Here is a 27,467-nt window from a genome sequence, read left to right as displayed (position 1 = left end):
GATTGAACTCATGTCTGGTGCACTGGCAGGCGGCTCTTTCACTACTAGCACTGCCTGAGAAGCCCTTTCCTATGACTACTTAGATTCTAATAAAAAATAGACAGGTTTTAGCCCAAGAAGACAGAGTGGAAAAAAACCTACAAATAAAGAAGAAAACTATTTGTATTTAAATTGTTGATATGAGAATAATTGATCAAAAATATGTAGATTATAAGACTTTTTTGATATGTTTATCAACAATTTTTCTGGGACTTCTCTGGTAGTCCGGTGGTTAAAACTTCACCTTCCAATGCATGGGGTGCAGGTTCAATTCCTGGCCAGGGAGTTAAGATCCCATATGCCTCACAGCCAAAAAACCAGAACATAAACAACAAAAGCAATATTGCAACAAATTCAATAAAGAGTTTAACAAAAAAGAATTTTTATAATCACAAAATACACACTTTATAAAAGACAATAGTAATTTTCAAGATTTTCTATTAAGTGGGAAAAAAACCTATAATAATATTCACTTTCTTCTTCTTTTTTATATTCTCTTAGACACTTTTCTAAATCAGTATTTTAATTTCCCAGGAATCTTCATATGAGATGTCAGACAATAGTACTCTAGTGACAGAGAAAGAGCAATAAACTTAGATGAATAAGCTGACATTCTAGGGTATAATTCATTCTCTCAAGCCTTTGGTTCTCAGAATGTGATCTCCTAGATATGAGCTTAATAAACTGTAGGTTCATAAACCTGCAAAGATTATATCTTGAGTGTGACTCACGTACATATTTTGCTTTAAAATCGCTTGCTTGATTATTCAATCAACCCATCCCATAGCAACATCTTTTGTTTGCAATTTAGTTTCATTTTTTCTTTTTTTAATAGAGAGAAAAAGGCAGAACATGATTCACCTACCAACTGGTGACAGGATTCTGAAGGTAATTCATGTGACTTGAGGTTCTTGCACTTTTCTGCAAGATCCAGCAACTCTTGAACTGTGATTTGTACTTCTTCATAAGTCAGTTTCTGAAGAAACTGTGCAACCATAATGTTAGTACTGAAACAGAACACTTGTGTGAATGTTGAAGCCAATCAAACCCCTTTCCTCCATCAGTCTTGTAATATCACTGCCCTATGCCCCTACAAAATAACATGAGTGTAAATTTCAATTAAAATTTTTGATAATAAAACTTACACAGCTCTTAAGTTCTTCTCTAGATAATTCTGGCTATTTGTTTGGTGCATGGCTGGGGGAAAAAAATGAGATTTTTATTTGCAAAAGAGGAAATTTTCCAAGTTGAAATCCCCTTTTTATAATTCAAATCTACATTTATTCACTCATAAATTTCCAGATCTGTTTTTGTTTACATCATAAATCAGGATAAATTTTATAAAAATATATATTTTCTTATATTTGGGCTTCCCAGGTGTCTCTGGCCGTGAAGAATCTGCCTGCAATTCAGGAGATGTAAGAGACATAGTTCAATCCCTGAGTCAGGAAGATCCCCTGGAGGAGGGCATGGCAACCCACTCTGGTATTCTTGCCTGGAGAATCCCATGAGCAAAGGATTCTGGTGGGCTTCAGTTCATGGGGCCACGAAGAGTTGGACATGACTGAGCAACTGAGAACATTTCTTGTATTTAAGCTGTATTCTGTGAATGATTTACTTCTAGTCCAAAACATCATGTAGTTGAAATCTGTCAAATATATATTCTCATCTGTCATTGGCCAACAAATGTTACACATATCTGTATTGACACTTCTGAGTTAACTAAACTCGACTTTTTAATTAAATAACGCTTACTAGAAGTTACTAGCACACTCACATAACACTAAGAAAATCAAATGCTGGCAGTAGGAACAATATAAACATTGGTACTTTGCTAGTCTTAATGTGGCAAAGACAATATCTCATACATCTAGGATTCATTCAACATCTTCATCATTCTCACTCACCATGTACATATACACATGCTCTCTATTGAAAACATGTCTTCCTTCTTATACCAATAGCTTCTAAAGAGTTTGCTATTGTTCAGTCACTACCTCTAAAGAGTTTAGTCACTATCTATGTAATAAAGAAACCATATCATTAGCAATATTAACAAGGAAAGGCTTTGGAGACAGTTATTCTGAGTTCAGCCTCTAGCTCTGATACTGAATATGGCCTTAAGAAACTAACTTAAGCACTCAGAGTTTTTGTATCTTTATCAATCAAGTGTTAATCACCTTTACTACACTAGATAATGGTTAGGATTAAATGAAAGCCTATGTATGAAGCAATGAGCACAGTGCCTGCGACATAGTAGGTACTGAATAATGTAGCTCATGATATTAGTCTATAAACACTATTGCTCAATCTAAAATAATTTATCCAATTTTAAATGCAAGTTAAAAATATATCATTCTCTCATCTAGACTGGAAGTAAGATGTGTGTGTTTCCCCATGTGTGTTTCCTGCTTGTGTTTCCCCAATATATTAATTCTCTTTTTCTATCTTTGAAGTTTTGTCGTGATGTTTCACCTCCTGGCACAAGGATCTGTAGGTTATTAACAGAATTCCCTACCTGCATCTAGTAAACTTCTCTGAAGAGTCTGACATTTAATGTAGCTGAAGAAAATAAGAAGAGATATGGATCTAACAGTCTTCATTATTTCAGATAAACTTAATAGAAGGTGTTCTATCATTTGAGAGAATTGAATAATCCTTTTATATTCTTTCCAAGTAATTACTATTAATAATTAAACTTCTTCTGGTGAATATTTTCCCCAGGCCACTATAACCCTGAAAAAAATTATAGAAATTCATGATAATGAAGAAATATTTCTGATAGATAGCATTCATTAATGAATACTGGATTTTAAAATGAGTCATGTCAATCTAGTTGTTTTTTCAAGATTACATCACATAGGACTTGAAATAAAGTAATCAATAGACGTTTTTGGTAAATACCTCATTTCCTAGAAATGCCTGTTGACATGTACAAAGGTCTAAAATGGCAGGAGATCAGGTAAACACATACAATGCCAGATTCAAATAAATTATGACTATCCTAATTCCAGTGCTGGACACATTTTTAGGTCCCTAGTGAGAGTGGGGAGCACAGATTTGGGAAACAAACCCATGGGAATGCAACCTAATGTACTGAGTGTTCGCTGCAAGTCTAGCACTTTATATGACTGTATTTAGGTAGCAGTATGCTTATTTCTTGAATAATAAGTGAAGACTCAGGGTCGTATAATTTGCTCATGGACTCACAGGTAGAAATTCAGGTCTTTCTGATGTCAGAGCTCACACCATCCAAGAGCCAGTAGTAAAAGTTGAGATACCAGCATCTCTTGGCTGTTTTCTGCTTTGCCTATAATCCAGTTCTTTAGGGTAGGACACTAGTGACTATGGATTAACTTAAAAGTTCAAGCTAAACTTAAAGCCCCAAAGTTGTGGAAATGGGAGACCACTGGTTACTACTTTAACCATTCCTGTCTTCAGTTTCCTCATTTATAAATGGAGGGTTTGGATCAGATAATCTTCAAGGCTGGAAGTCCATTGCTTGATTTTGCTACCCACATAATCTCATTTCTGGTTTCCTAGGCAAAAAAAAAAAAATATAAGTGAGAGAGATACATTTGCCTGAAAAACATTATTATTTAGATTTGTCATTATTTAGATTTGGGACATGTTGGCTTATGGTAGAGAATATAGATGACCTGTGTGGTAGAAAACCACACAAGGGAAGACTGTCTTGCCAGGTTTCCATAGGCTTTCCAGGGTTCTCTAAACAGTCCTGATGCTCAGCATCTCTTTCTGTCTTGCACCCTTAGAGTGGCTCCCTTGAGACCATACTCTAAGCTTCCTGGGGCTACCAGAAATGGACCTATTACTCTAGCGATGACAAATGCTTTGGATGACTGCTTTCAGACTGTCACCCGTTGTAGATATTACTCTTTCTCTATGACTAAGCCTTAGAATCATTCACAGCACCACGCCACAGGACAGCCACCATTAACTGATTGGAGCTGGCACTTAAAAAAAAACGGTTCTGTGTATGCTAAACTAGTTTCTCTTTTTTAAAAAAAATTATTTTTGGACAAAATTAACTTCTCATGAGCATCCTTCTCTCACAGTAAGAGATTCTTTAAAACATAGAAGGAGTTAAATTCTTTATTAGTGACTGATAGTGGAATTTTAGATCAGAGGAAAGACAGGTTGTGGGGATTATTTAAGCAAAGGCTAAGGAATGGGTTTTGTGATAGAATTCAAAAGATGGCACAGAATTTGTTCTCTAAGAGAGGAAGATCTCCACCCTGACCTTTAAGATAAAAAAAAAAAAATAGAAGGTGTGCAAGTGTAAGACACAATGATGATTTTTAATAAATAGTTTTACCACAAACCTAATTCTTGTCCAAGTCCTAGAAATAGAGTTTGAAGGAACCGTAGAAAAACCAAGGCTGGATCCCTAGATCCTACCGAAAGCCTGGGAAGTGACTGCTCATGCATGTGCAGTCCTGGCCCTCATTATAGCACCATGAGGCTGATGACATTTACAAACATCTCTAGTACTAGAAGTTTTCCTGCATCAACTGAGTCCAGTTATGTTCCAGTCATTGGTATGAGCTCTGTCTGAGCCATACAGAGTCAGTATGACTGGCTTTTGTTCCAAATTCTCTCCTTCCAGGCAAAACAAGACTTTTGAAAAACCCAGTTCTCTCCCTCTTTTATTTCCATCACACTGATTACCTATCTTTTATCACTGTGTTCTTTGGCACATCAGTAGAGGGAGTTGTATGGCAGTTTCCTCTATGATTATGGAGTCTTGTAACGGCAGAGGTCCCTGGGTCTTTGCTTTCATGTCTGTGGCTCTTAGCACAGCACTGGACACATAGGAGAATCCACTATCAGATGCAAAATTGAATTAGGAAACTTCACTCTGTTTCACTTCTGTTTGCTAAACTTATTATTCATTATTTCAATAAAATTGTCTTCCTTGTCATCCCTGACAATAAACAAGAGTGTTTGGGAAAATGGTAGAAAGAAAAATCAGCTTCATGAATTAAACACCTACTTTCTGCTGGCCATTGTATTTGGATACTTTATATAGTAATTTATTACATCTTTCTAAAGCCTTTGTGATGGAGTGATTATTCTTCCACCTTACACCAAGAAACAGAGGTCTTAGATTGTAGGCAATCTGTGTCTGAGGCCATAGAGCAAGGTAATAGTAGTAGGAATATAACTCCCTTCTACTCCGCTCCCACCTGCAATTTCAGCTTGGATGGAATGCCGTTGCCACATGCTCCCACAGCAAGGCCCTTTTTCCATCCTGCACCTATGACATCATATGCGATTGCTTACTGTCTTCTCCCCTACCCAGTAGACATAAGAATGATGCTTAATTGTCTTATTATATTTGGTTATATTGGATTATGTTGTACAATGTCTAACACACAGTAGGATCTAATAATAAATATTTGTTGAACAAATGAGTAAGAATCCCAAATACTGTGCTCTGTGTTAAAACAAAAGAACTCAATATTTTCATGTATTATATCTTAGACGGTCATCATCCTTTATTTCAGACACTGAAACACTAAAGAGCCTTAAAAGTTTAGAGATCAGCCAGGATCATCAAGCCACGGGCCCACAACCAACCTTCACTTCCTGGCTTCCCAGTTCCTACCATTCTCTCTCTTTAGCTGTCACTGTCAATCACTTACAGTTTCAAAATAACAGCAATTTTGATGTGGAATGGAGGGAGAAAAGAGCCACTGTTGCTGATGCCTTGGCCCATTCCCCCTCTCTCTGAAGAACAGAGTTTATAGGGCACCCACGACACAGCCTTCCCTAGGAGGTAATGTACACATTGACTGAGAATATTGTTCTGGAATTAGAGGGTTCAAATTTAAGCTTTTGGTTCTGCCAATGACTACTTATGTGACATTTGAACAAATTCATTTTTTTCTCCAAGCCTCAATTTCCCTGTCTGTAAAACAGGAATAAAAAAACATTTACTTCATAGAGTTGTTAGGATTAAATGAGATAATACATTAGAAGTACCCACACAATGTTTTTACATTGAAAACATTCAATCCCAGCTAGTAATAGTAGGAGGAGGAGGAGGTGGAGGCATGCTACAAGCCCACAACACCCCATTTTCTTCCCAGTAGCAGCAAGAACAGAATCTGTGAGTATTCTGCCCACAGAATTGCTATTTCAGAGTCCTGTCTCCCATAAAGTCATAGATTTATTCATTTTGCTGTACAGTAGAAATTAACACAACATTGTAAAGCAACTATACTCCAATAAAAATTAATTTAAAAACAAAAAATTTTTAAAATATTTTTATAAAAAAAGAAGTACATTTAGCCAGTGAACCAATGATGCTGATGGAATGAATGACTCGGTTGTTTCATTTTGTTAACAAGTTGACACATGACATTAGTCTTTGAGAAATAACTTTATAATGTTGTTGTTTATTGCTTGCTGCAATAACATTATCTCAGACAATAGGTACAGAAGAATCTGTTTACTGTGTTCTTTTCAGAAAATGAAATTCACCACAGGACAGCTAGGAAATAGGTAAGTTGATCTTCCTCTCTGTTCTCAGAAACCTGGAAAGAAAAAACAGTATCTTGTGCAGCAAAGGAATATGAAATGATAGAAAGCCATATATGTGCCTAGATATCCCATAAAAAAACTCTTAGTGGTAACTATGTTTTTCCTTTTGCAGATCCAAACCTGCCCTCTGGCCAGGTGGTGGGGAGGCAGGGGGCGGTGTTGAGGTCTCTGTTTCCCGACATTGAACATCATGCTATATCTATTCAACCTTTTGTTCCTAAAGTCTGTGAGTAAGTCTTTCAGAAACTGCAGGGGAAAAGGGGTCCTTTATATACCTTTTTGAAATTACAAACATATCACTTTTCTTTTATGTAAATCCTGCAGTAAGGCTCTTAGAACAAGTTACTGAGGCCTGTCTGCCCATCCCAGCCCCCTCCTCCCCCTGTGAACTTTCATATTAATAGATTCTTTGCCTTTCTTTTCTGGTCCAGACATCTGAGTGCAGTGGCAGGAAGGCAGAAGAGTGGATGTCTTTATATTCAGAAAACTGTTGGGGCAGTAAGGCAGTGCTAACACAAACACAGTAGGGCCATCCCAGCCATCAAGAGTGACTGACACCCAGAGACACATTACAGCAGCAGTACTGGGGTTTGTTAGTGCAAGGCCAGGGGGATAAACCAGAAATGTTAGTGCAAGGCCTAGGGGATGAACTAGAAATCAACAGTGAAGCATGAGAGGGGAAAAGCAAAAATAACCAAAGAAGTTAACAATACATTTAGCCTTTGATTGAGATAGAAGGCATTACCTTAGGTGGGTTTTACTTGATGTTTTTCAAGCAGCCTGACTTTTGGCTGCCAATTTTGGACTCTGAGAGAGAAAAAATAGAAATAAAAACATACAGAAAATGTTTGAGAAACCTCCATACTGTTTTCCCACAGTGGCTGCACCAATTTACATTCCCACCAACAGTGTACAAGGGTTTCCAAACACTAAAAATAGAACTGCCTTATGACCCAGACATATAAATCAAAAAACCCCCACTAATTTGAAAAGATACATGCAGCCCAGGGACTTCCCTGGTGGCCCAGTGACTAAAACTCCGCAATTCCAATTCAGGGGGGCTGGTTTCAATCCCTGGTCAGGGAAGTAGGCCCCACATGCCACAGCTGAGACCCAGTGCAACCAAATAAGTAAATAAATAAAATTTTTAATGAAAAGATTCATGTAGACCAATGTTCCTAGTAGCATTATTTATAATTGTCAAAATATGGACGCAACCTTAAATGTCCATCAACAGATGAGTGGATAAAGAAGATGTGGTGTGTATGCACAATGGAATATTACTCAGACATAAAAAGGGATGAAATTTTGCCATTTGCAACAACATGGATGGACTTGGAGGGAGACGTTGCAAGGAGGAAGCAGGGTCCTGTGGGGAGTTCCATTTTCTTTGTTGGACCAGGAATACTAGTTGAATTCCAGAGAAAAGAGCTGGAAATACCTCCTCCTTGAAGCAGGCCTCAGGCTCCTGGGCTTTGCAGCACTTCTCCACCACATTCGTGAAATCCGCCAGCAACGACCACACTTCCTCCCCTGCAAGTTCAGGCTTCAGTTTCACTAAGTTGACAAGAAACCTGTGACCCAATGATGTCAAACAGAATCAATTAACAGTTTCTTTCTGGAACCCCTCTTCTCCAAAAGGCTTGTTATAGAATTGTATCTTTGAAATCTCCATTTAGGTGAATGTAAAAAGTTAAAATATTCTACTTTTGAAAGAGGTCCTGAAACCTTTCTGCTAAACACATGGGATGGATTCCATGATGACATTCTTTGGAGGCTTATGTAATTATGGACAAAATTGTATAAAATGTGGGAACATATAGTAAGTCTCACTCCAGTACTCTTGCCTGGAAAATCCCATGGGTGGAGGAGCCTGCTGGGCTGCAGTCCATGGGGTCGCTAAGAGTCAGACACGACTGAGCAACTTCATTTTCACTTTTCACTTTCATGCATTGGAGAAGGAAATGGCAACCCACTCCAGTGTTCTTGCCTGGAGAATCCCAGGGACAGGGGAGTCTGGTGGGCTGCTGTCTATGGGGTCGCACAGAGTCAGACACGACTGAAGCGACTTAGCAGCAGCAGCAGCAGCAGCAGCAGCATAGTAAGTCTTCACTGTGCACAATATTGTAGAATATGTAACTTTTGATATTTCTAGAAAATTCACTTCAAAGCAGTCTCTCTTCCTCAGTAACTGAATTCTGTTTCCACTTCACTTGATACAGACACTGCCTACCTCCTCCCCAAAATCTGCTCCTTTGCATTTATAGCATTGCCTGAGAAAACAAAAGCAAAATCCTTATCCCTTTTGGGCCTCTCATATCTTCAAACATTAAGAGAGATTCTTGGAGCAAGCATCTATGACATTCTCTCAAGAAAATCTGATTCATTATGAACCTCCTATGAGCCTTTTTATGGCCTCCCTCACTCACGTTTCCAAATCACAGTCTGGACACTCCAAATCTCTAGCAAAGGAAAAGACTGAGTTTTATAACTAGACAGACTGGACAGTTTGACAGAAGGAACAGCATTATAACATCAAGATCACACATCCATTACAATAAAACTTCTCATTAAAACGTGATGTGTCTTCAGCCTGAAGAAAATGATGAACAGAAGAGAAGGTTGGTACCTGTCTTTTTTCCTCTGGAGTTCCTCGTTATGAGCCTGACACAAGTCTGCGTGAAAGGTAAATAACCCTTGAGAGGTAGATGGAGGTACGTATGTTTTATCAGCTTCCAAGCTCTCAAAGCAGGACCTTCTGAAGGCAAAATTTGTTTTACAACAGTGGTCCACAGCAGGGTTGATATTTCGATTTTCATTTATTCCACATAACTCTCCAAGAACTAAATCCACCTGTACCAATGAAAGTTGCAATGGAGTTTTGAAATATGGTAGATGAATTGTTAGTTTGTTCTAATATCACTGTCAACTCAGAAAAGCTTCTGCAATCATAATATGACGCTATGCACAAAAGAAAAAAAAATAGAGCCTGAGGTACTAAATGGCATTATAACAAAAATTCAAACCATAGTAATTTAAATTCATGTAGATTAAGCTTAATGTATATACAAATTTGTGACTTCGAGCTGAGAGCTGCAAACAGCTAACCGAAAGCATCAGCAGGACACAGTGACCCTTAGATTTAGTCCCCTCCTGGGATCCCCCACATATGGGCCACCCCAGACCTAAAGAGATATGCCCAACCCAAACTGGACTGGAAGCAGCAATTCTCTTACTGACATGGTGGGACAAGGAGAATTTATAGTGTTGTTTAAAATTATGAAGTTTTCTCCGTCATCCTGAAACAATACTATGATTCCAAGTCATTTGCTCTAACAAATTACTTCTAGTATAAATAAGAAATGGGACTTGACTGTTGGTCCAGTAGTTAAGAGTCTGCTTGTCAATGCACAGGACACGGGTTTGATCCCTGGTCCTGGAACTAAGATCCCACATGCTGCAGGGCAACTAAGCCCATGCATACCAACTGAAGCCCATGCTTTACAACCCCTGCTCTGTAAAAACATAAGCCACCACAATGAGAAGCCCATACACCACAATTGGAGAGTGGCCCCCACTCACTGCAAGTAGAGAAAGCTCACATGCAGCAACAAAGCCTCAGTGCAGTCAAAAAAAAAGAAGTAAGAAAGATGATCTGGAGACCCCCAACCAACTATTCAAGACATTCTCTTTAGTTCTTCAGGATTTTGACACAGATAGCTAAAAATAAAACTTGATATTCCTTGCTTAACAATGTTAAAAATAATGGAGAGAGGAAGACAGACAATCACTTATAAATCAATGAATGCAGGTATCCTTTTTTTTTTCTTTTTAGGAACAGTCAGGTATGTGGGCCAGGCTCACCAAATTATCAACGCAGGCAAACTCTTCGCTCAGGGTACAGCAGGTGGTCAAAGCCATCACCATTTCCTTGCCAAGAAAGGTCAGTTCTTCAGTGGAGAGCTGGGGGGCTAGCTTCGTGAGATTGATGAGGTAGCTGAAAGAGCATATGTCTGATCTGAACAAAAGCGGAAGCTCATCTTCCCTTGATAAACCACCTGAAACCCCAACCCTGCAAGGCTAGGGACAACCAATGGAAGGGCAATGTGAATCTTAGCTCTCTCATAAAATGGTAGAGATCAGTCTCTTTACCCGCCATTTTCCTGCATCCTGCCTCCTATAGATCTCTGCATATGGGCTTCCTTCTAATTTCATGACAATTCAGAAACTATCAGATTTGCCCATTGTGTGTCATCTGTGATGATAGGAGCACCTTGGCAGCAAGTATCTTGGCTAGCTAGTATGTAAAATCCTACTTGAAATCCTTTGCATTGTGAATAAACATTTCAAAGGGAAAATTTAATAAATACATGTTGGAAAAAGATAATCTGAGATGAAAGAAGCAAGAAACAAAGATCTTTCATGGGCTGAGTTCCCAGCTAACAACCCAAGTGCAGAAATAGTGAAAACATATTTTTTAAACTGTGTTTTGTTTTGAAGATGTTTGGTTTCAATGTATAATACATTAGCATGGTAATTAATTTTAAAAATTCAGAAAAAATTTCATATTATTCATGAATATTCACAAAGTACTTAAAAAACAAATATTAAAGTGTTAAGCAAATCCAAAATTATTTCTTTAAACTCCATAAGATGGGCTTAAATCTTGGGAAGAGCATCTTTTCCTTGAGAAAATATAACAACCTGAAGTTTGCTGCATTTCATTCCCCATGCCTGAAATGGGGCAAAATCCAGCAATTCTGTGTTGAGAGTAAAAAAGATAAGTCTAAACAAAAACTAAAGCATTAGATAATCAATTTGTCCAAAATCCTATATTTCTTCCATTTCTAGCCTGATTTCTGATAAAGTTTTAAAATGACAGCTCGATGTGAATTCTTAACTCTTGTGATATTATTCTTTCCCAGAATTTATGAATTCATCACAAAAGGGCTGAGCTAAATTTTTGACACTTTGTGGCCATCTTTATTTTATCCTGGTCACCAGGGTTAACCTGCTTGTTTGAACAACTTACTGGTATTTCAAGTCATCCTTCCCCAAATTCTGAAAATGTTCACATTCTCTTTGTACTATCTTGAGGCTTTTCTCTGTTGTCTCATTGAATCTATTTTCCTGAAAATAAGAACAACCATGCTTTTGAAAATTTTATCTAATCATAAATTTAATCATAAGATTGATGTTGACTTGTCTAATTTATTTTTTTATACTTACATAGTATTTTCAAACTATCATTATCATAAATTAGTCAACAAGTTGAGGGTAGTTTTCTATATATGTATGTTAGAATTTGAATCTTTTTAATTATAGATAGATATATAGATATGGCATTTGCCAAAATGCAGAAATTTAAATTTTCATCATTACCTTGTATATTTTATAGAGCTTTAAAGTCTACAAAGTGGAATTCAAATCTGATGCTGACAATGATCATATAAATTTTCCCTTTAAAGTGGCCAGAGAAGTCATTTGGTCCTGTGAAGTCAAGGGACTTGCCTAGAATTACCCAATAGGCAAGTGTTGCTACAGAACACTTTTAATCACATATCTTTTAATCACGTATATCTTTTTTATACCATCTTTTTAATCATTTAGAATTGGAATTTAAAACCTCCAGTAACTGTCTTCAAATATTTGACAAACTCTCACATAGCATAAAGTTGGACACCAGCTAAGTGGCCACCAGGGAGAAAACTACACACCAGTGGAAGGATGCTGAAGGATGAATTGTATCTTCCTGAAATAAAAAGAATTTTCTAGCACTATGCTCCATTTAAGGATCAGGAACAGACCTCCTCATTAGGGACAGTGGCAAAGCTGGACGAAACTCAAGTATTCTTACTTCTTGCTCAATTTTGAATGGGTATAAACTGGCATTTTTGGCAAGTGGGGGTAATTTTTTAAGCAAAGCAAAGCAACACATATCAATTGAATGAGAAGCAAATCAAAAATGCCAAATAATTAATTTCTGTAATACATAAATATGCATATGAATGGATATTAAAAACACACTAATTTCAACAAGAAAATCAGTAAAAGATGTGAACAAACTGTTCACAGGAAATTATGACTACAGTAGCTAAAATCATATAGGAAAAGCTTAGCTCCATCATAAAATATATTCTTAAGTGTTTAATTGAATCACTATGCTATGCACCTGAAACTATCACATTTTTAATTAACTATATCCCAATATAAAATAAAAAGTTACAAAAGTCAACTAAATTCTTAAAACACAGTCACTATTTAGCAAAGTTAATTTTCATGTGCAGTGTTAGTGAAGGTGGAGGTGAAATGAAGATTTTCAACATATATGTGGGTAATAACTTTCTAGGTAGCAATTTAGTCATTTGTATCAATTATTTTTTATTTTAAAATCTATATATTTTGATGTAGTAATTTTCCTTCTGATAATCTATCTTGAGAAAATAGTCATAACTATTAATAGAGATGAATGAAATGAGATACTTAGGGTCACTTATAAAATTTTTAAAAAGCTAAATAAATGTCCAAAATGTCAAAGATATAGGAGGAGAGCATTTAGATATATTATTACAATGGAATACCATCATGTAAAATAAGGTGAATTTTTTGAAGTCTGTTTAATAATGTAAAATGTTTTTTATGACAATAAATAAAAATAAATCCAAAAATTTCTTTGGAAAATAATATCCCAAACTTATTTGTAAACATCCATATAAATATATTCATATATGCATAGAAAAGATGAAAAAAATGTTAATTAAAGGTATTTATTGAGGACAAAATCAGAAAGTTTTTACTTTTTCCTTTATAACTTTTAGTAATTTCTTAATCATCTTTAATAATCATTTATTATTTTTATGATCATAAAAAATCCAAGATGGCTCAAGAAAACACAAGAGCACATAAATAAAAATATAAATATTTAATCAGAAGAGTTTTTTACCTCAACACACAGGATTCATAGTTCTAAACATTATGTGTAACCCAGATGATGTTGGTCTTCGCAGTGATCAGCTTACACTGAATTTTAGATAGACTCAGATTGATCAATCACATTTTCTACCCTCTGAACCATAATAAAATTTGATAGTTTTTAAGTGTTTGCTGTTTTGTTTAATTCTCTGAGTCTACTAGGATGGAACCTACCGCATGACGGTAACACTCAGGAGGGTTTTCCATGTTACAACACTCTTTCAGGAGATCCTTATACACTTTAGCAATTCTTAACAGTTCTGGTGTGGACAGTTCTGGATGTCTCCTTGAGTACTCATAAAGAAACCTGTGATGTGTAAAATATATTGTACATTAGAACTTCAAGAAAGAGAACTTCAAATCCTGCTATCTTTTACTCTGGGGAGACCTTTTATTACTGAGTCTGCCTTCAAATCCTCTTTCATCTTTCTCTGGCAGAGGAGTGGCTTAAGAGGACATTTTGACAAAAGAGACCATGTTACAAAGATTTACTTCCATACTATGTTTTAAAATAGCAATGTTTTTTACTTGGAGGGATAGAATGGTTAGAGGTATTTATTATTCATTGTTAAAATAATTTTATCCATAAATCATCAGAAATAGTAGATCATGCTACCAATACTTTAGGAAATACATATCAAGTATAATTCTGTTGGAAAATGCATTCAACCTCCATCTTGAGATTTGGGGAATATGGCTTCTCCTCACTCCTGGTGCACCTGGGGAAAGATTGTGGAGCAGACTTTGCCCATTACTTCATCCTGTCACTTGTCAGTTATGGGAGTAATCACCCCTGCAGGTCCAAATCATTGGCAGTCGTTTCCATGGCCTCAGTGAGGCATTATAAGGGTACAAGTGGGTGTGATTAGAGGACAAAGGGGGAAAGGGAGAGGAAGAGGCTAACACTTATTAAGCCCTTAGTAGGTGCGAGGCATTGGATCAAGCTTTGGGCATAGGAGACAAAGATTGGCTTCCTAGCCTTTATAAAACACTGTCTCATTTAACTTCACTTAGCCCTCAAGATAAGTAGTGTTTCACAGCTGAGGAAACTGCCTCAGCCCAGTAAAGCACCTGGCTATTGGCTTCCCTGGTGGCTCAGACAGTAGAGTCCGCCTGCAATGCAGGTAGCCCTGGGTTCAATCCCTGGGTCAGGAAGATTCCCCTGGAGAAGGGAATGGCTACCCACTCCAGTATTCTTTCCTGAAGCCATGGACAGAGAAGCCTGGCAGGCCACAGTCCATAGGTCAGGAAGAGCCAGACACGACTGAGGAACTAACACTTTCACTTTGTAAAATTTGAACCTAGGTCCTAGAGGACACCTACTTCATTCTTTTTAAACCAAGCCAACTCTTTTCTCAAGAGAGCTGTTTTCTTTAACTACCCTGTGCTATTTACAATTTTCTTCATAGAAATATCATCTTTATTCTTTCAAATTAAGTAAAAATGATCTATGTTTTGTGAGAGTCATACATCACAAAAGTTTTTCAAGTCCAAGGGAATTTTGTCATCTCTTTTTGTCTTGTAGCCTTTTTCTCTTGATTAATCTTGGCTTTTCTGACATCTCTCCTCTTCTCCATTTACCTTCTCAGTCCCAGTTGTGAGATACAGTCTCATATTCTAAAGCAGTGGTATTTAAAGAATCAAGGGTTCCCCTTAATATTTCATAAAAGGCATGAACTTTTCCTCAGAAATAAAATTGCACCTAAAATCTCACCACCAAAATATTGTAAACAAAAACCCCTGGAAGAAAACCCCTAGCGTGGCAGATCCACCAAGGTCTTGCATCAAATATTGGCATCCAGAAAAACTGCATCGTAAGCTGTTTCTGGTTCAGCATGTTCATCGCTGCTCTATCATTTCTCCCCATGCTTCCTACCCTATCGTAGTTGTCATGGTGATGATGATGGAGATGATGAGAAATGAGGATAAGGATGAAAAGTGCTTCCATTTACCAAGTCTATGTCAGGTACAAGTGACATGCACTTCATCAATGATTTAGTTTAATTTGACTGAGCATCCATGATTCATGAGATGCAATAGAGCTCAGTGGTTATAAGAACAGGAATCTGGAGCCACAGTGGTTGCATTTGAACCCTCACTCCACCAAATATTAGTTGTGTGACTTTGGAGCAAGTTACTTAACCTCTGTTCTTCAGTTTCCTTGCCTGCAAAATGATGATTGAGGAAAGTATTCTAACCACAGAGTTTGTTTTGAAAATTAAATTGATTGACAGATGCGAAGCACTGAAAATTTGGCTAAGTATTCAATAACCTGTATCTTCAATCCAGACATCCTTCCAGAATTCCAGGTTCATATATAAAATCCTCTTATGATATTTCCACTGCATTACCTCACAGGCACCTCAAAGTCAATGTGTGTGTGCTAAATTGCTTCAGTTGTGTTCGATTCTTTGCAACCCAATGGACTGTAGACCACCAGGCTCCTCTGTCTATAGGATTCCCCAAGCAAGAATACTGGAGTGGGTTGCCATGCCCTCCTCCAGGGGTTCTACCCAACCCAGAGACTGAACTCTTATCTCGTACACCTCCTGCACTGGCAGGCAAGTTCTTTACCACTAGCGCCACCTGGGAAATCAATGTGGTCAAATATAAATAGTTTCTCTTTCCCACAAACCTTCCCCCATACTTCCCATCTCATTGAGTCTGAAAACTACTTACCAACCACCTAAGCCCCAAACTGGGATTCATTCCAGATGAAGTTTCTAAAAGACAAAAGTGATTTTGTCCTTCCTTATTCTTCAATGAAAACCCTTCGGTGGCATCTTGTTACTTAGCTTATCTGGATGATCTGACCCCATGTGCCTCTCCCTACCCTCTTCTCTCACTGCAGAAACCCTAGCACAACCACATACACACCATGCATTTCACACCTCTATCAGTGTTCTACCTCTTCTATCCAGATTATCAGCATTTCTTCAAGTACCTCCTCCCCGTCAAGACTTTTCAGAGTTCCCAAGGACTTCCTCTTCTATCCCCATATTGCCTATGGTCTAGTGCTTTCAGAAATTAAAGAGTGTTTCTTGCACTCATATATTTATGAGGCTGTCTCTTTCCACATCACACTTCTATTGATGAAAGCTTATTGGAGGCAAAACCCCTGTTTAACTTGGTAAAGCCCCTGGATTATATTGAGTTGCCCAAAAAGTTCATTTATTTTCCATAACATCTTACAGAAAAAAAATCCGAACAAACTTTTTGGTCAACCCAGAGTTATTACTGACAAACTTTGAATGACTGAATATTCTCGTATGAATTTTATATACAATTCCTAAAATACAGACAGGTTAACTTGTCCCAGTGATTCTACCAGGATTCAAATCTAGTCCTTTTGCTTCCAAGTCAGCTAAACAGTGGTGGGAGTTGGGGGAGAAGGCAGGGGAGAGTGTGGCAGATAAACCTGCAAATTCTTAGGTCAGACCTCCTGGATCATATCCTTAGTCTGCCATATTTTAACTGTGAATCTTAAACAAATTACTTAACTTCCCTGTACCTCAGTTTTCTCTTCTGAAAACTGGGAGAAATCATGCTTATCTTACATGACTGCTGTGAAAACTAAAATAGATAATCTGTACTTAGCCCACTGTCTGGCACATATCAAGTACTCAATAAATGTTAGCCATCACTGTCATATGCAGTTGCAATTTCTAAAATAATGTAAAAAGATTACAATCTAAAACCGTGATTTTCAAAAATTATGTGGTATACCCAATGATTTAAATGGTTCCTATATCTTCCACCCAAGTTAGCCAAAATAGATCAAGTCATAAGTTTCTGTTTGCCTTATAAATGTCAATATAGAGGTATGTTACTCAGCCATGAAGTTCGCTTGGTCAGCATCTCGTTTCTCACACACATTGTCACTTTCAATAAATTTTGCTTCTCTTAAAGATAAATCGTTTGGTCTATCATCTTTATTGGAGTAAATGATACACTCTCCACGCTCTGGTATTTTCTTTTCACAGCAGTCTTTGATTTTGCTGGAGATGGAATCTTGTTTTGAACAAATATGGCTCATAACCTTGCTCTGTATCAAATAAGAATGAGAAATGACTTTATTTTCATAAGTTCTTCAGGGCTAGATTCTCCTTCATAAATGGAATGCAAAACCAACCATATCTATAATATCAAGAACTGTTTCACCAACTAATTTGATGCTAATTAAATTTTGTATTGATTTAATACAGTGACCTTTCATTTTAATGCAAGCTTGATTTTGTAGGATTTTAGATGATATAATTATGAAAAATAGACTCATAAATTTATTACATATTAGCTGGAATTTTCTTAAAGGTGGTCTAACCCCTGCTTCTTCCTCCAGACTCTTCAGAATGAGTCTGCATATTTCTCCTACTCTCTGTTCCAGCTTCACATGAACTACAATGAGTTTCATCAAAGCACTGGACTATTCCAGACCCTCTGACTCTGCTCAAGCTGTTCCCCTACCTGGAATCTTCCTCTGGGGAACACTGAAGGTGAGGAATGAGATGGAGCTCTAGGCTGAGATGAGAACTGGAATGGAAGTCTGTACCATGTTTCCAGCAAACCACATAGAACCAGGGAGTCCATCTTTGCAGACAAATATACATCTCACCTAAGGCCATCATTATTCAGGGCAACACATCACTTATTGTCTGAAATTTCATTTCTGTTTTGAATGAAATATACCATTCAATTGCTCTTATTTCTACATAAAGCCATCAGAAAAAAGGATATTAAAAATATAATATGATCCCTTAGTCTCAGCTCCAAACTTCACAGAAAACTCTTCAATTATATCCTAATTCAGTACATTATATTCACTATTATAAAACCAACATCCCTATAAGTGACCAAATAATACACAAATAAACAGTGAGTGAGACTGCTTTTCATTGCAATAAATTTAAGGACAAAATAATTCTTGGGGACATCTATTGTCCATTGCTTGAAATAAAATGTATATATCTTCATACTCCAAAATTCAAGTTATCTAATGAACATGATGTTTTGTTTTGAATTTAAAACAGTAAGACTAATTTAAAAAATCACTAAAAAAAAACTAATTTCAACTAAGAAATCAGGATTATTTTTAATTGTGTTACCTTCGTATGCATGAACAACTTCAGCTAGGTCACTATTATGTTTACCAGTATATGTCCTTAGAGAATCACTTTAAAGACTACAATAAGAGTTATTTTAAATGAACATATACACTTATTTGAAAAGATCGTTCCTAATATCCTGAAGAAACTCAGAGAAAGCAACTCTTAAAAACATAAAGATCACCAGTCGTTTTCTGAGCTTTACTGTTAATTTCTAATATCTCTAAAAGAGTATTTGCAATATTAAAGAAAACTTTAGTCTGGCTGAATAAATGTTCACAAATTATAAATTCCTGGGGATTATGTCATGTGCATTTAGTCACATAAAATAGAATCAACTAAGTAATCTAAAAGCAATCTCATTCATTAAGAACTCCAATGCTTTATTTGGTCTCATTTGTTAATACTTCTTTTTAAGTTTTATTTGGTTCATGTTATTTAACAATTAATTTTTATTGAAGTATAGGTGTTTTACAATGTGTGTCAGTGTCAGTCATATATATATATATATATATATATAACTGAACATACATGTAAGAGATTACATACTATTTTTTCAGATTCTTTTCCATTTCCCTTAGAAGCTATTACAAGATATTAAATGTAGCCCCCTGTACCAAAGAGGAGGTCTTTGTTATTTATCTGTTTTATATATAGTAGTGCTATCTGTTATTCCCAATTTATTAACATTATGATTATATTGTGGTGTGTAGCCACACATTAAGGCAACTTCAGAATAAAAAATATCCCCCCTGAAATCACCATTTTTGCTTGGTTTTATAGAATATTTACCCTGCCACGGATGCACTGCACAACGTCCCCTTCACAGCATCCATCATATTTGGAAGAAACATCTTCTAGAAGGGAGGTAAGTTGCTTAAATCCAATCTTGGGGAATTTTTGACTAAGTATAGCAATGTTTCTGGAAGCAGAATTGATAAACCACTAAAACAACTTGAACAGCAAATAGACAAAAGGAAGTTCTCTGCTAATACAGTGTAAGTAGCTGCAATAAGCATTGGTATCCTTGTTTTTTCACCAATCGCTTTTCCAAATAACTGTTTATACATTACTTGGCCCACATGATCATTTTGAAAATCCTAGGTTGATATTTTGAGTTCTAGTTCTAGGACTAGGGGGAGAAAAAGGCCTGAAAGGTATGCCCTCTTCCACAATTGTTATAGCAAAACATATTTTTTAAGGACCACCATTTCTTCTTGTGAGTCCATGGCAGGCATAGATAATTCATCACAGCACCCTTTTTAACTGATCTATTTGAAATCTCAGAATTTCTCACAAAACATTGCACTAGTACCATTGCTCTTTGGCTAGGTAAGATGTGAAATAAAATGTATCCCTAGAAGATAGTTTCCTAGTTATTAAAGTCAAAGATAGACGGATAAGTCATGTCTAAAGCACTGGGAGGTTTTAAAACTCTGATTGGGAACTCCCAGACCCATTCAGATTCCCAACTAACCAAAACCTAACTCAGAAGTAGCCTTCTTTCTCTCTGGGGTCTCCCCACCTTTCAGGGCTTCTCTCATCCTGATCTAATGTCCTGGTTCTGAGCAATCCAAGCAGATTAACCCCCACCTCAAAACCCCTGAGGATCTAAGAAGAGAATAAATAAAAAGTCATCAATAATTTAACAAAAATGGAACACAAACAAAAAAAAATACAAACAAAAGATAGATTATAAAACTCACATAGATTGTAAGATTTGTCGTCCAAATTTCATAAGTGCCCTGCAGGCATTTTTTTGATATGAAGACAATGCTTTTAAATAGTATATGAAAGGTTCTGCCTGAGGGATAAAGAGAAAATTCTGTTGAAGTAAGTGGAAAAATCCCACTGTTCTCTTATTTCCTAACCACATGTCAGCCAAACAATCCCAATGTTTCCTCAGAAATAGAAAACCTATGGGGTTTTTTATCTCAGGAAATGTGTATATCAAAATAAATATAAATGTGTGGCACATTATAAAGGCAGAGCCAGTCTTCCTGATGACTAAATTACACTTGCTAGGAAGTACAGAGTGCAGTAAGCTTGTCCCTGTCTTCCAGGATGATTCACTTATATGGTTTAGGACTTGTCCAAGATAGAAGATAAAATGTAATTTTTACCCTGGTTAGTTACTCATTAGTGTTTCCTTCCAATTTACAAGGAAGACAAAATCAGAAGAGAGACCCTAGAAATGGGCAATTTTTCAAAGGTCTCAAGTAATAAGACATTTAGATCAGTCAGCAGGTGGTGAATGGGTTGAAACAACAGTGAAAGTGACAAGAGAACGGCTGATAAGTGGTAAAAAAAAAAACTCTTTTGCTATAATTTAAGTAAAGATCTACAATTTCGGGTAACTCCCTGTCCTTTTAATAAGTATAATACCTACCTTTGTTAAATGGAATGAATATATATAATAGTAAATGGAATAAATGGAATGCCCACCTTTGTTTGAAAGCAATTAGCTTTTTCTTGTTCTTCACAGCATGTTTTAGTCATCTCCTCAAAACGAGCAGCAACAGTTAGAAGTGTAGGAGCAAAAACGAAGGGGTTCCTTCTGGAAACTTCATAAACATAACTTCAAAAGGAAGGAAGGAGGGAAGGGGGAAAAACAGGAAAGAAGTGAAGGAACGGTAGGCAAGGGAAGGGAAAGAGAAGATTAAAAAAGACAAGATCAAGTTGTGAAAGTAAAGTTGAGAGGAAGAAGGATTTCCCATTACTGAAAGCTTCAGAGGAAGGCAACATTACTGAGTCTCCAAAAATGTCATACCACTGAAGTTGCCAACTCCCAAATAAAAATGATGATTGCAGTTCTAATCATGAATGCAAGACCCTGGCTATTCTCTTTTCTTCCCCATGACGCCAGATGGTCCGCAGCTCTCCTTGTCATGCTCAAAGAACAGCTACCTATACAGACTCCATCTGAGATTCAGAGATCATAATCACTTACATGTAAAAAGAAAACTTTGTGATTTAAGCTTTCCAGAAAAAGTCTCTGCTTCTGAAACTATTGCACTGCTAAACATCCATTGACTGAATATTTATCTTTGGTAAAAGCTGCACCTTCCCTTTTGAAAGACCATATATTTCCTGCAATACTGCTTTTGTACCATGCACACACTTGGGTTCTGGGGCTTATCCCATTAGAAAATGCACATCATTATTGAAAGGACCTTGAAAGCAGGTTTCATATCTTGTTCATCTTCTCAACAATGACCACAGAATCTGACACACAAATGCATGTTGAATAAACTAATTGATCCGTAAACCCAGCTATGTTCATTTGGAATAGATACTGGATTTAGCCTAAGAATAATTTTTCAATTAGATGATTTTTCTACTAAAATTCAACTTACTTATTCAAAAAAGATTCCCTGTTATTTTTGTAAGTCTGGCATTTCTCCTCAGGATCCAGAGTAGGGAGAGGAGGCAAAAGTCCTATATCAGCTTTCTTATTATGGAAGAAACAGAGTCTTCTTTCAAAGTCGACCTTACGGCAGCAGTGTGAAAAGTTATATTTTTGTGGCAGTCCTTCCATGGCACATATATTTTCCAGTAAAACCTCATTCTGGACAACAGAAAAGGAAAAGACACATTTTATTCATTGCAACATTTTTCAGGCTTCTGAGATGACACAGTGGAAACAATGAGTGCTGAGTGTCACTCTTTGAGAAAGAGATTCCAGGATGTTCCCAATATTACCAGCAGAGCATCTCTACCCACAGCCTTGACAACCATCCTATGCTTTGGGAAACTCTATCCTATCCTGAGTCCCCTTAACCTCTTCCTATCTCTCTTCTGCCTACACCTCCCTTACATGGTGGCTTTTTTTTTTTTTTCCCTCTCTCTAGGTAACAGGGTCAGAGTGTAAAGGGTTGGTTAAGTATTTAGCGGTAATGTTTAGTAATAGCTTTCTAGAGATGCAGGTGGTTACTCTATTGGGAGGATGCCAAGAAAAGGGGGTGTGACAGTAGAGTACATATTGAGAGGCAGGTAAAGAAAGTAACTTTACTTCTGTGCACTTTGCCAAGCTATCGGTTTAGTCTTCCTGCCTGTATACTTATGGCATGGACTGCAAGCTCATAGTCAAGCCCTCCTGTGCATCAGTACACAGAATTGCATCTCTCCTAAGAAAGGGCCTTATCCTAAATACTGAAGTCAGGCAAAGTAACAACAAGAGCATAGAGCATCCCTCTATATTTTCAAGCCAAAAATTCTCTCAGTGTTGACAAATAAGCTTGTTTGTTTAAGAAATGCAAACAATGTACTTACAGCTAATTTTGAACATTCTGGGAGTGTCCTGTCAGCCAAGCATTTATCTCTGTATTCTGTCATGGCTTTAACCAACATTTCTACTTCTTCAAAGGATGCCTCCTGAATATATTGAGCAAATGCAATGATGGTGCTGCAATAGTCCACACAGAGTACACAATGATGACCTGCAGAATTTCCAGTTATGTCCAACCAAAATCTCATAGGAACACCCACTTGCTGACTAACCTTAGAAAATTATCAAAATGTGAAGTCTCTAAGTTTTATAACTTCTTGACAATTCAATTGCCTCATCTGAGTTTTTCTTTAATACTGTATTCACTTTTTAATGGCATATATTTAATTAATATATTAGCATTAATAATTCTAGAATATATCAGATATGCTTATATAAGCACCATCATCATCAAAACAAGTTTAGAGGAACTCACATATATCCAATGTTATCATCTATAAATTTCTGGGTGATTATGACATCATCTGAAAGCAAAGATATTTAAGTTATTATATATCCTGGTATTTTAATATTTTACCAATGTAATACATTTTAAAAGTATAAAATAAAAAATGATATAGAAAAAAATAGCATATTTAATATGAAGAAGAGACATCATATGAGCCAAATATAACATCTTAATCACAGTTGATTGTGTGCTTAAAAATATTCACTAAATTGAATTGGCTTGAATTAATCTCAAACTCACCAGACTTTATATTTACTATTGATGGCTCCCCAGCCACAACCATCAAACACAAGCACCATTTCCATGCTAGATAACAGGTATGACTAGAAAAGTAGTATGAAGTTTCATTGTTAAGTGATATAATGCTACAGTTGTGCCCAGCAAGAGATGCCAGGCATGCTGATGGTAGTGTAAATTATGATGCTTCTGCTGCTGCTAAGTCACTTCAGTCGTGTCTGACTCTGTGCGACCCCATAGACGGCAGCCCACCAGGCTCCCCCGTCCCTGGGATTCTCCAGGCAAGAACACTGGAGTGGGTTGCCATTTCCTTCTCCAATGCATGAACGTGAAAAGTGAAAGTGAAGTTGCTCAGTCATGTCCGACTCTTCGCGACCCCATGGACTGCAGCCTACCAGGCTCCTCTGTCCATGGGATTTTCCAGGCAAGAGTACTGGAGTGGGGTGCCATCGCCTTCTCCAAAATTATGATACTAGCCAAAATTATGACACAGATATTTAGGTGATCTCTGAACTAGTCTAACACCACTGGTTCCTTTCCAATAAGCATATACTTACCAGAACACTTTTGTATTTGTTCATACAGGCTATTTTTATGGAGTCTTTACTTTTTCAAAGTATTGCACTGGTTACTATGAGGCAATCAATGATAACTAAAACATCTCCCCTGGACCTTGGGTTCCTAAATACTCTCATAGTGCAGGTGACTCATGAACATGACTGTAATCCAATGTAGAATGTATATAATATTCTACAGTAAAGTGGGTACTAGATAGCATATTAAAAAGCATAGACATTACTTTGTTGACAAAGGTCCATATAGTCAAAGCTGTGGGTTTTCCAGGAGTCATGGATGGATGTGAGAGTTGGACCATAAAGAAGGCTGAGCATCAGAGAATTGATGCTTCTTAACTGTGGTATTGAAGAAGACTTTTATGAGTCCCTTGGATTGCAAGGAGATTAAACCAGTCAATCCTAAAGGAAATCAATCCTGAATATTCATTGGAAGGACTGATGGTGAAGCTGAAGCTCCAAGACTTTGACCACTCGATACGAAGAGCCAACTCATTAGAAAAGACCCTGATGCTGGGAAAGATTGAAGGCAGGAGGCAAAGGGGATGACAGAGGACCAGATGGTTGGATGGCATCATTGACTTAGTGGGCATGAGTTTGAGCAAGCTTCAGCAGATGGTGAAGGACAGGAAAGCCTGGCGTGCAGCAGTCCATGGGGTCGCAAAGAGTCAGACATGACTGAACAACTGAGCAACAACAACATGTAACAGGAATGCCTATGGTCTCTGGGTGAAGAACCAGAAAAGAATTATAGGAGGAGGGGTATATAAGTTGAGCCTAAAAAATGTCCAAGGTTTCAGCTAGCTGAGAAGTAAGGAAGCTCATCTTTCTGTGTGGAGAGAATGATGTGAGTAAAGCGCAAAGGTAAGGAATCCTGGGATCTTTGGGGAACATTAATTAATCAATTAATCTTCCACTTTGATGAGAAAGTGAGTCATAAAGAAAAGTAATGGAACCAGAGATAGAAAGAACCTGGATCCAGGTTATGTGTGCCTTTCATATAAAGCTGAGGAGTTTGGGCCTCAACTAGGAACCATGAGGAGCCACTGAAAATGTTTATATAGAATCGTAATATCATCATTTCTCCAAACTAAGAAATACCAGCCAGGTAATGGTATGTCTGATGTTCTGGGATCTCCCACAGTACCTAACAAATAGAACTGGAGCCTATTATACAGAGTGAAGTAAGCCAGAAAGAAAAACACCAATACAGTATACTAACGCATATATATGGAATTTAGAAAGATGGTAACAATAACCCTGTGTATGAGACAGCAAAAGAGACACTGATGTATAGAACAGTCTTATGGACTCTGTGGGAGAGGGAGAGGGTGGGAAGATTTGGGAGAATGGCATTGAAACATGTATAATATCATGTATGAAACGAGTCGCCAGTCCAGGTTCGATACACGATACTGGATGCTTGGGGTTGGTGCACTGGAATGACCCAGAAGGACGGTATGGGGAGGGAGGAGGGAGGAGGGTTCAGGATGGGGAACACATGTATACCTGTGGCGGATTCATTTCAATATTTGGCAAAACTAATACAATATTGTAAAGTTTAAAAATAAAATTAAATTAAAAAATAAAAAAAAAAAAAAAAGAAAGTAACAAGAACTATTTGTCAAATAGACGTAAGAATGAATGGATGGAAAGGGGGAAATCAAGACGCTCATTAGGAGACTTTTGCAACTGTCCTGTTGAGAAATCAGCAGGACGTGAATTTTGGTAGGAGTAACAGAAGTGCAAAGGAAAATGTGAATGCAAAAATATAGGAGTCAAAAATCAACAGAACTTTTTTTAAAGCATGTTTTTATAAGGGGCAAAGGAGAAGGAAAACTCAAAAATGACTATCCTTCTTTAAGCCCTGTGACTGGGCTCACTAGCAGGCACTGTGGTGGTGGTGGTGGTTTTGTTGCTAAGTCGTGTCCAACTCTTGTGACACCAAGGACTGTAGCCTGTCAGGCTCCTCTGTCCATGGGGATTCTCCAGGCAAGAATACAGAAGTGGATTGCCATTTCCTTCTCCAGGGGATCTTCCTGACCTAGGAATCGAACCCAGGTCTCCTGCTTTGCAGGCAGATTATTTACCAACTAAGCTACAAGGGAAGCCCCAGCAGGCACTGTAGGGGATACCAAATTAAGACATCATCCACAACTTCAGGGCATGGTAACACTTACAGCACCTTGGTGAACTGCAAAAAGATGGTCCTTTCAGGCCAGAAGGATTACAAAAAAACACCTCCAAACAGGTGAAGTTCAAAATGTTCCCTCTTTGAGTAGAAGAAATATAAAAGTCACACTTTCCTCCAGGCTGACGCTGCTTCAGCTAGGCTTGAGGAAATGTACAGGCTTGCAGGGATTTAAAAATTTGCCAAGTGTGTACAGTTGGAAGAAGCAGGGTCTGCATACTCTTAAGGTGTTTACCACATAATTAGGAAATACAACGAACGACCAAAGTTCCAGTAAAATCTCAACTCATGTCTAATGTTCCACTGTTTCCATACACTACACATATTTGCAAGAAACATTAATAGTTTCAAATCCAAATTATATCTCCCAGCAACACTTCTTATGTTACCATTATGCTGGTGACCGATTGCTGGGTGTGATAATTGTCTCTGTCAGTAGATAGAGTAATATGATCCAAAATACAATATCTGGAAAGGTTAGATCAGGGTATCTGATCAGTATATGTAAACTAGGGAGAGGGAGAAAAAAAGCAAGTGAAAATTTAAACTGAAAGAAACCGAAGTTAGAAATTAGCCCAATTTAGTCATTCCTTAGAGGATAGACAAGGAAATTTCTTACCTACATCTTGAGGCTGTGTGGGCAAGGTTAGGGATTCAGTCAAAAAGAAAAAGAAAATAACAAAACCTGTAAGTTTTAACTGTTTCATTTTTTTAAGAAATCACATTCACAAAAGAAAAGTAACATGAATGAGGAAAATCAAGTTTTTATATTATTCTTTGACACTATTAGTAAAAAAGTAACTTGCTTAACCTATTTCTCATATACCTCATATTTGATTTTTATTTGATCACTCTGCAGAATTTTTTGCTAATTATTAACCAGGAAAAAAATTCTCTCAGTGTTTCACTGGAAAAATCTATTGAGTTAGAAAAAGAAGTCCACAGGTTAAGTATGCACAATACCTAGTCAAACAGACAACCAAAAAAAAAAAAAAATCTTGAACTATTGCAAACGCTAAAAGAGAAAGGACAAGAATAAATAATTCACCAA

At 37.1% G+C, this 27,467-nt stretch overlaps 2 protein-coding genes across 3 annotated transcripts in view; both read right to left on the bottom strand.

The window, feature by feature from the left end:
- The window catches only part of LOC133249690 (alpha-fetoprotein-like), a 63,832-nt gene extending 62,563 nt beyond the window's left edge, over positions 1–1,269 (bottom strand). The window contains 2 exon segments of the mRNA XM_061420454.1: positions 905–1,046; positions 1,185–1,269. Coding sequence (XP_061276438.1) covers positions 905–1,046; positions 1,185–1,234 — 192 coding nt within the window. The 5' untranslated portion in view covers positions 1,235–1,269.
- AFM (afamin) lies at positions 405–27,158 on the bottom strand. 2 transcript variants are annotated; one of them, XM_061420447.1, is made up of 15 exons: positions 27,036–27,158; positions 23,384–23,432; positions 22,953–23,085; positions 22,037–22,248; positions 21,126–21,258; positions 20,387–20,484; positions 19,473–19,602; positions 17,409–17,623; positions 13,753–13,885; positions 11,639–11,736; positions 10,471–10,603; positions 9,236–9,459; positions 8,048–8,180; positions 7,352–7,413; positions 405–3,578 (listed from the first exon to the last, which is right to left on the bottom strand). In XM_061420447.1, the coding sequence occupies exons 1-14, from the start codon at positions 27,121–27,123 to the stop codon at positions 7,378–7,380; spliced, it is 1,815 nt and encodes a 604-aa protein (XP_061276431.1). In that variant the 5' UTR covers positions 27,124–27,158; the 3' UTR covers positions 405–3,578; positions 7,352–7,377. The 2 variants fall into 2 exon arrangements, with proteins under 2 accessions (XP_061276431.1, XP_061276430.1); XM_061420446.1 differs by lacking the exon at positions 405–3,578 and adding an exon at positions 6,442–6,599.
- Positions 27,159–27,467: the final 309 nt, after the last annotated feature.

The sequence above is a fragment of the Bos javanicus genome, chromosome 6, assembly GCF_032452875.1.
Source record: "Bos javanicus breed banteng chromosome 6, ARS-OSU_banteng_1.0, whole genome shotgun sequence".
Taxonomy (NCBI): domain Eukaryota; kingdom Metazoa; phylum Chordata; class Mammalia; order Artiodactyla; family Bovidae; genus Bos; species Bos javanicus.
Note: the sequence above shows the minus strand (reverse complement) of the source record. Positions and strands in the feature narration are given on the sequence as shown.

Coding starts and splice junctions, on each gene's coding strand:
- AFM (XM_061420447.1), bottom strand. CDS start 27,123: ATGAAACAGTTAAAACTTACAGGTTTTGTTATTTTCTTTTTCTTTTTG. Junction 10,604..11,638: donor AAGGATGACTTGAAATACCA/GTAAGTTGTTCA, acceptor ATGCTCTTTCAG/CTACCTCATCAATCTCACGA. Junction 8,181..9,235: donor CTCCAGAGGAAAAAAGACAG/GTACCAACCTTC, acceptor ATTGGGTCACAG/GTTTCTTGTCAACTTAGTGA.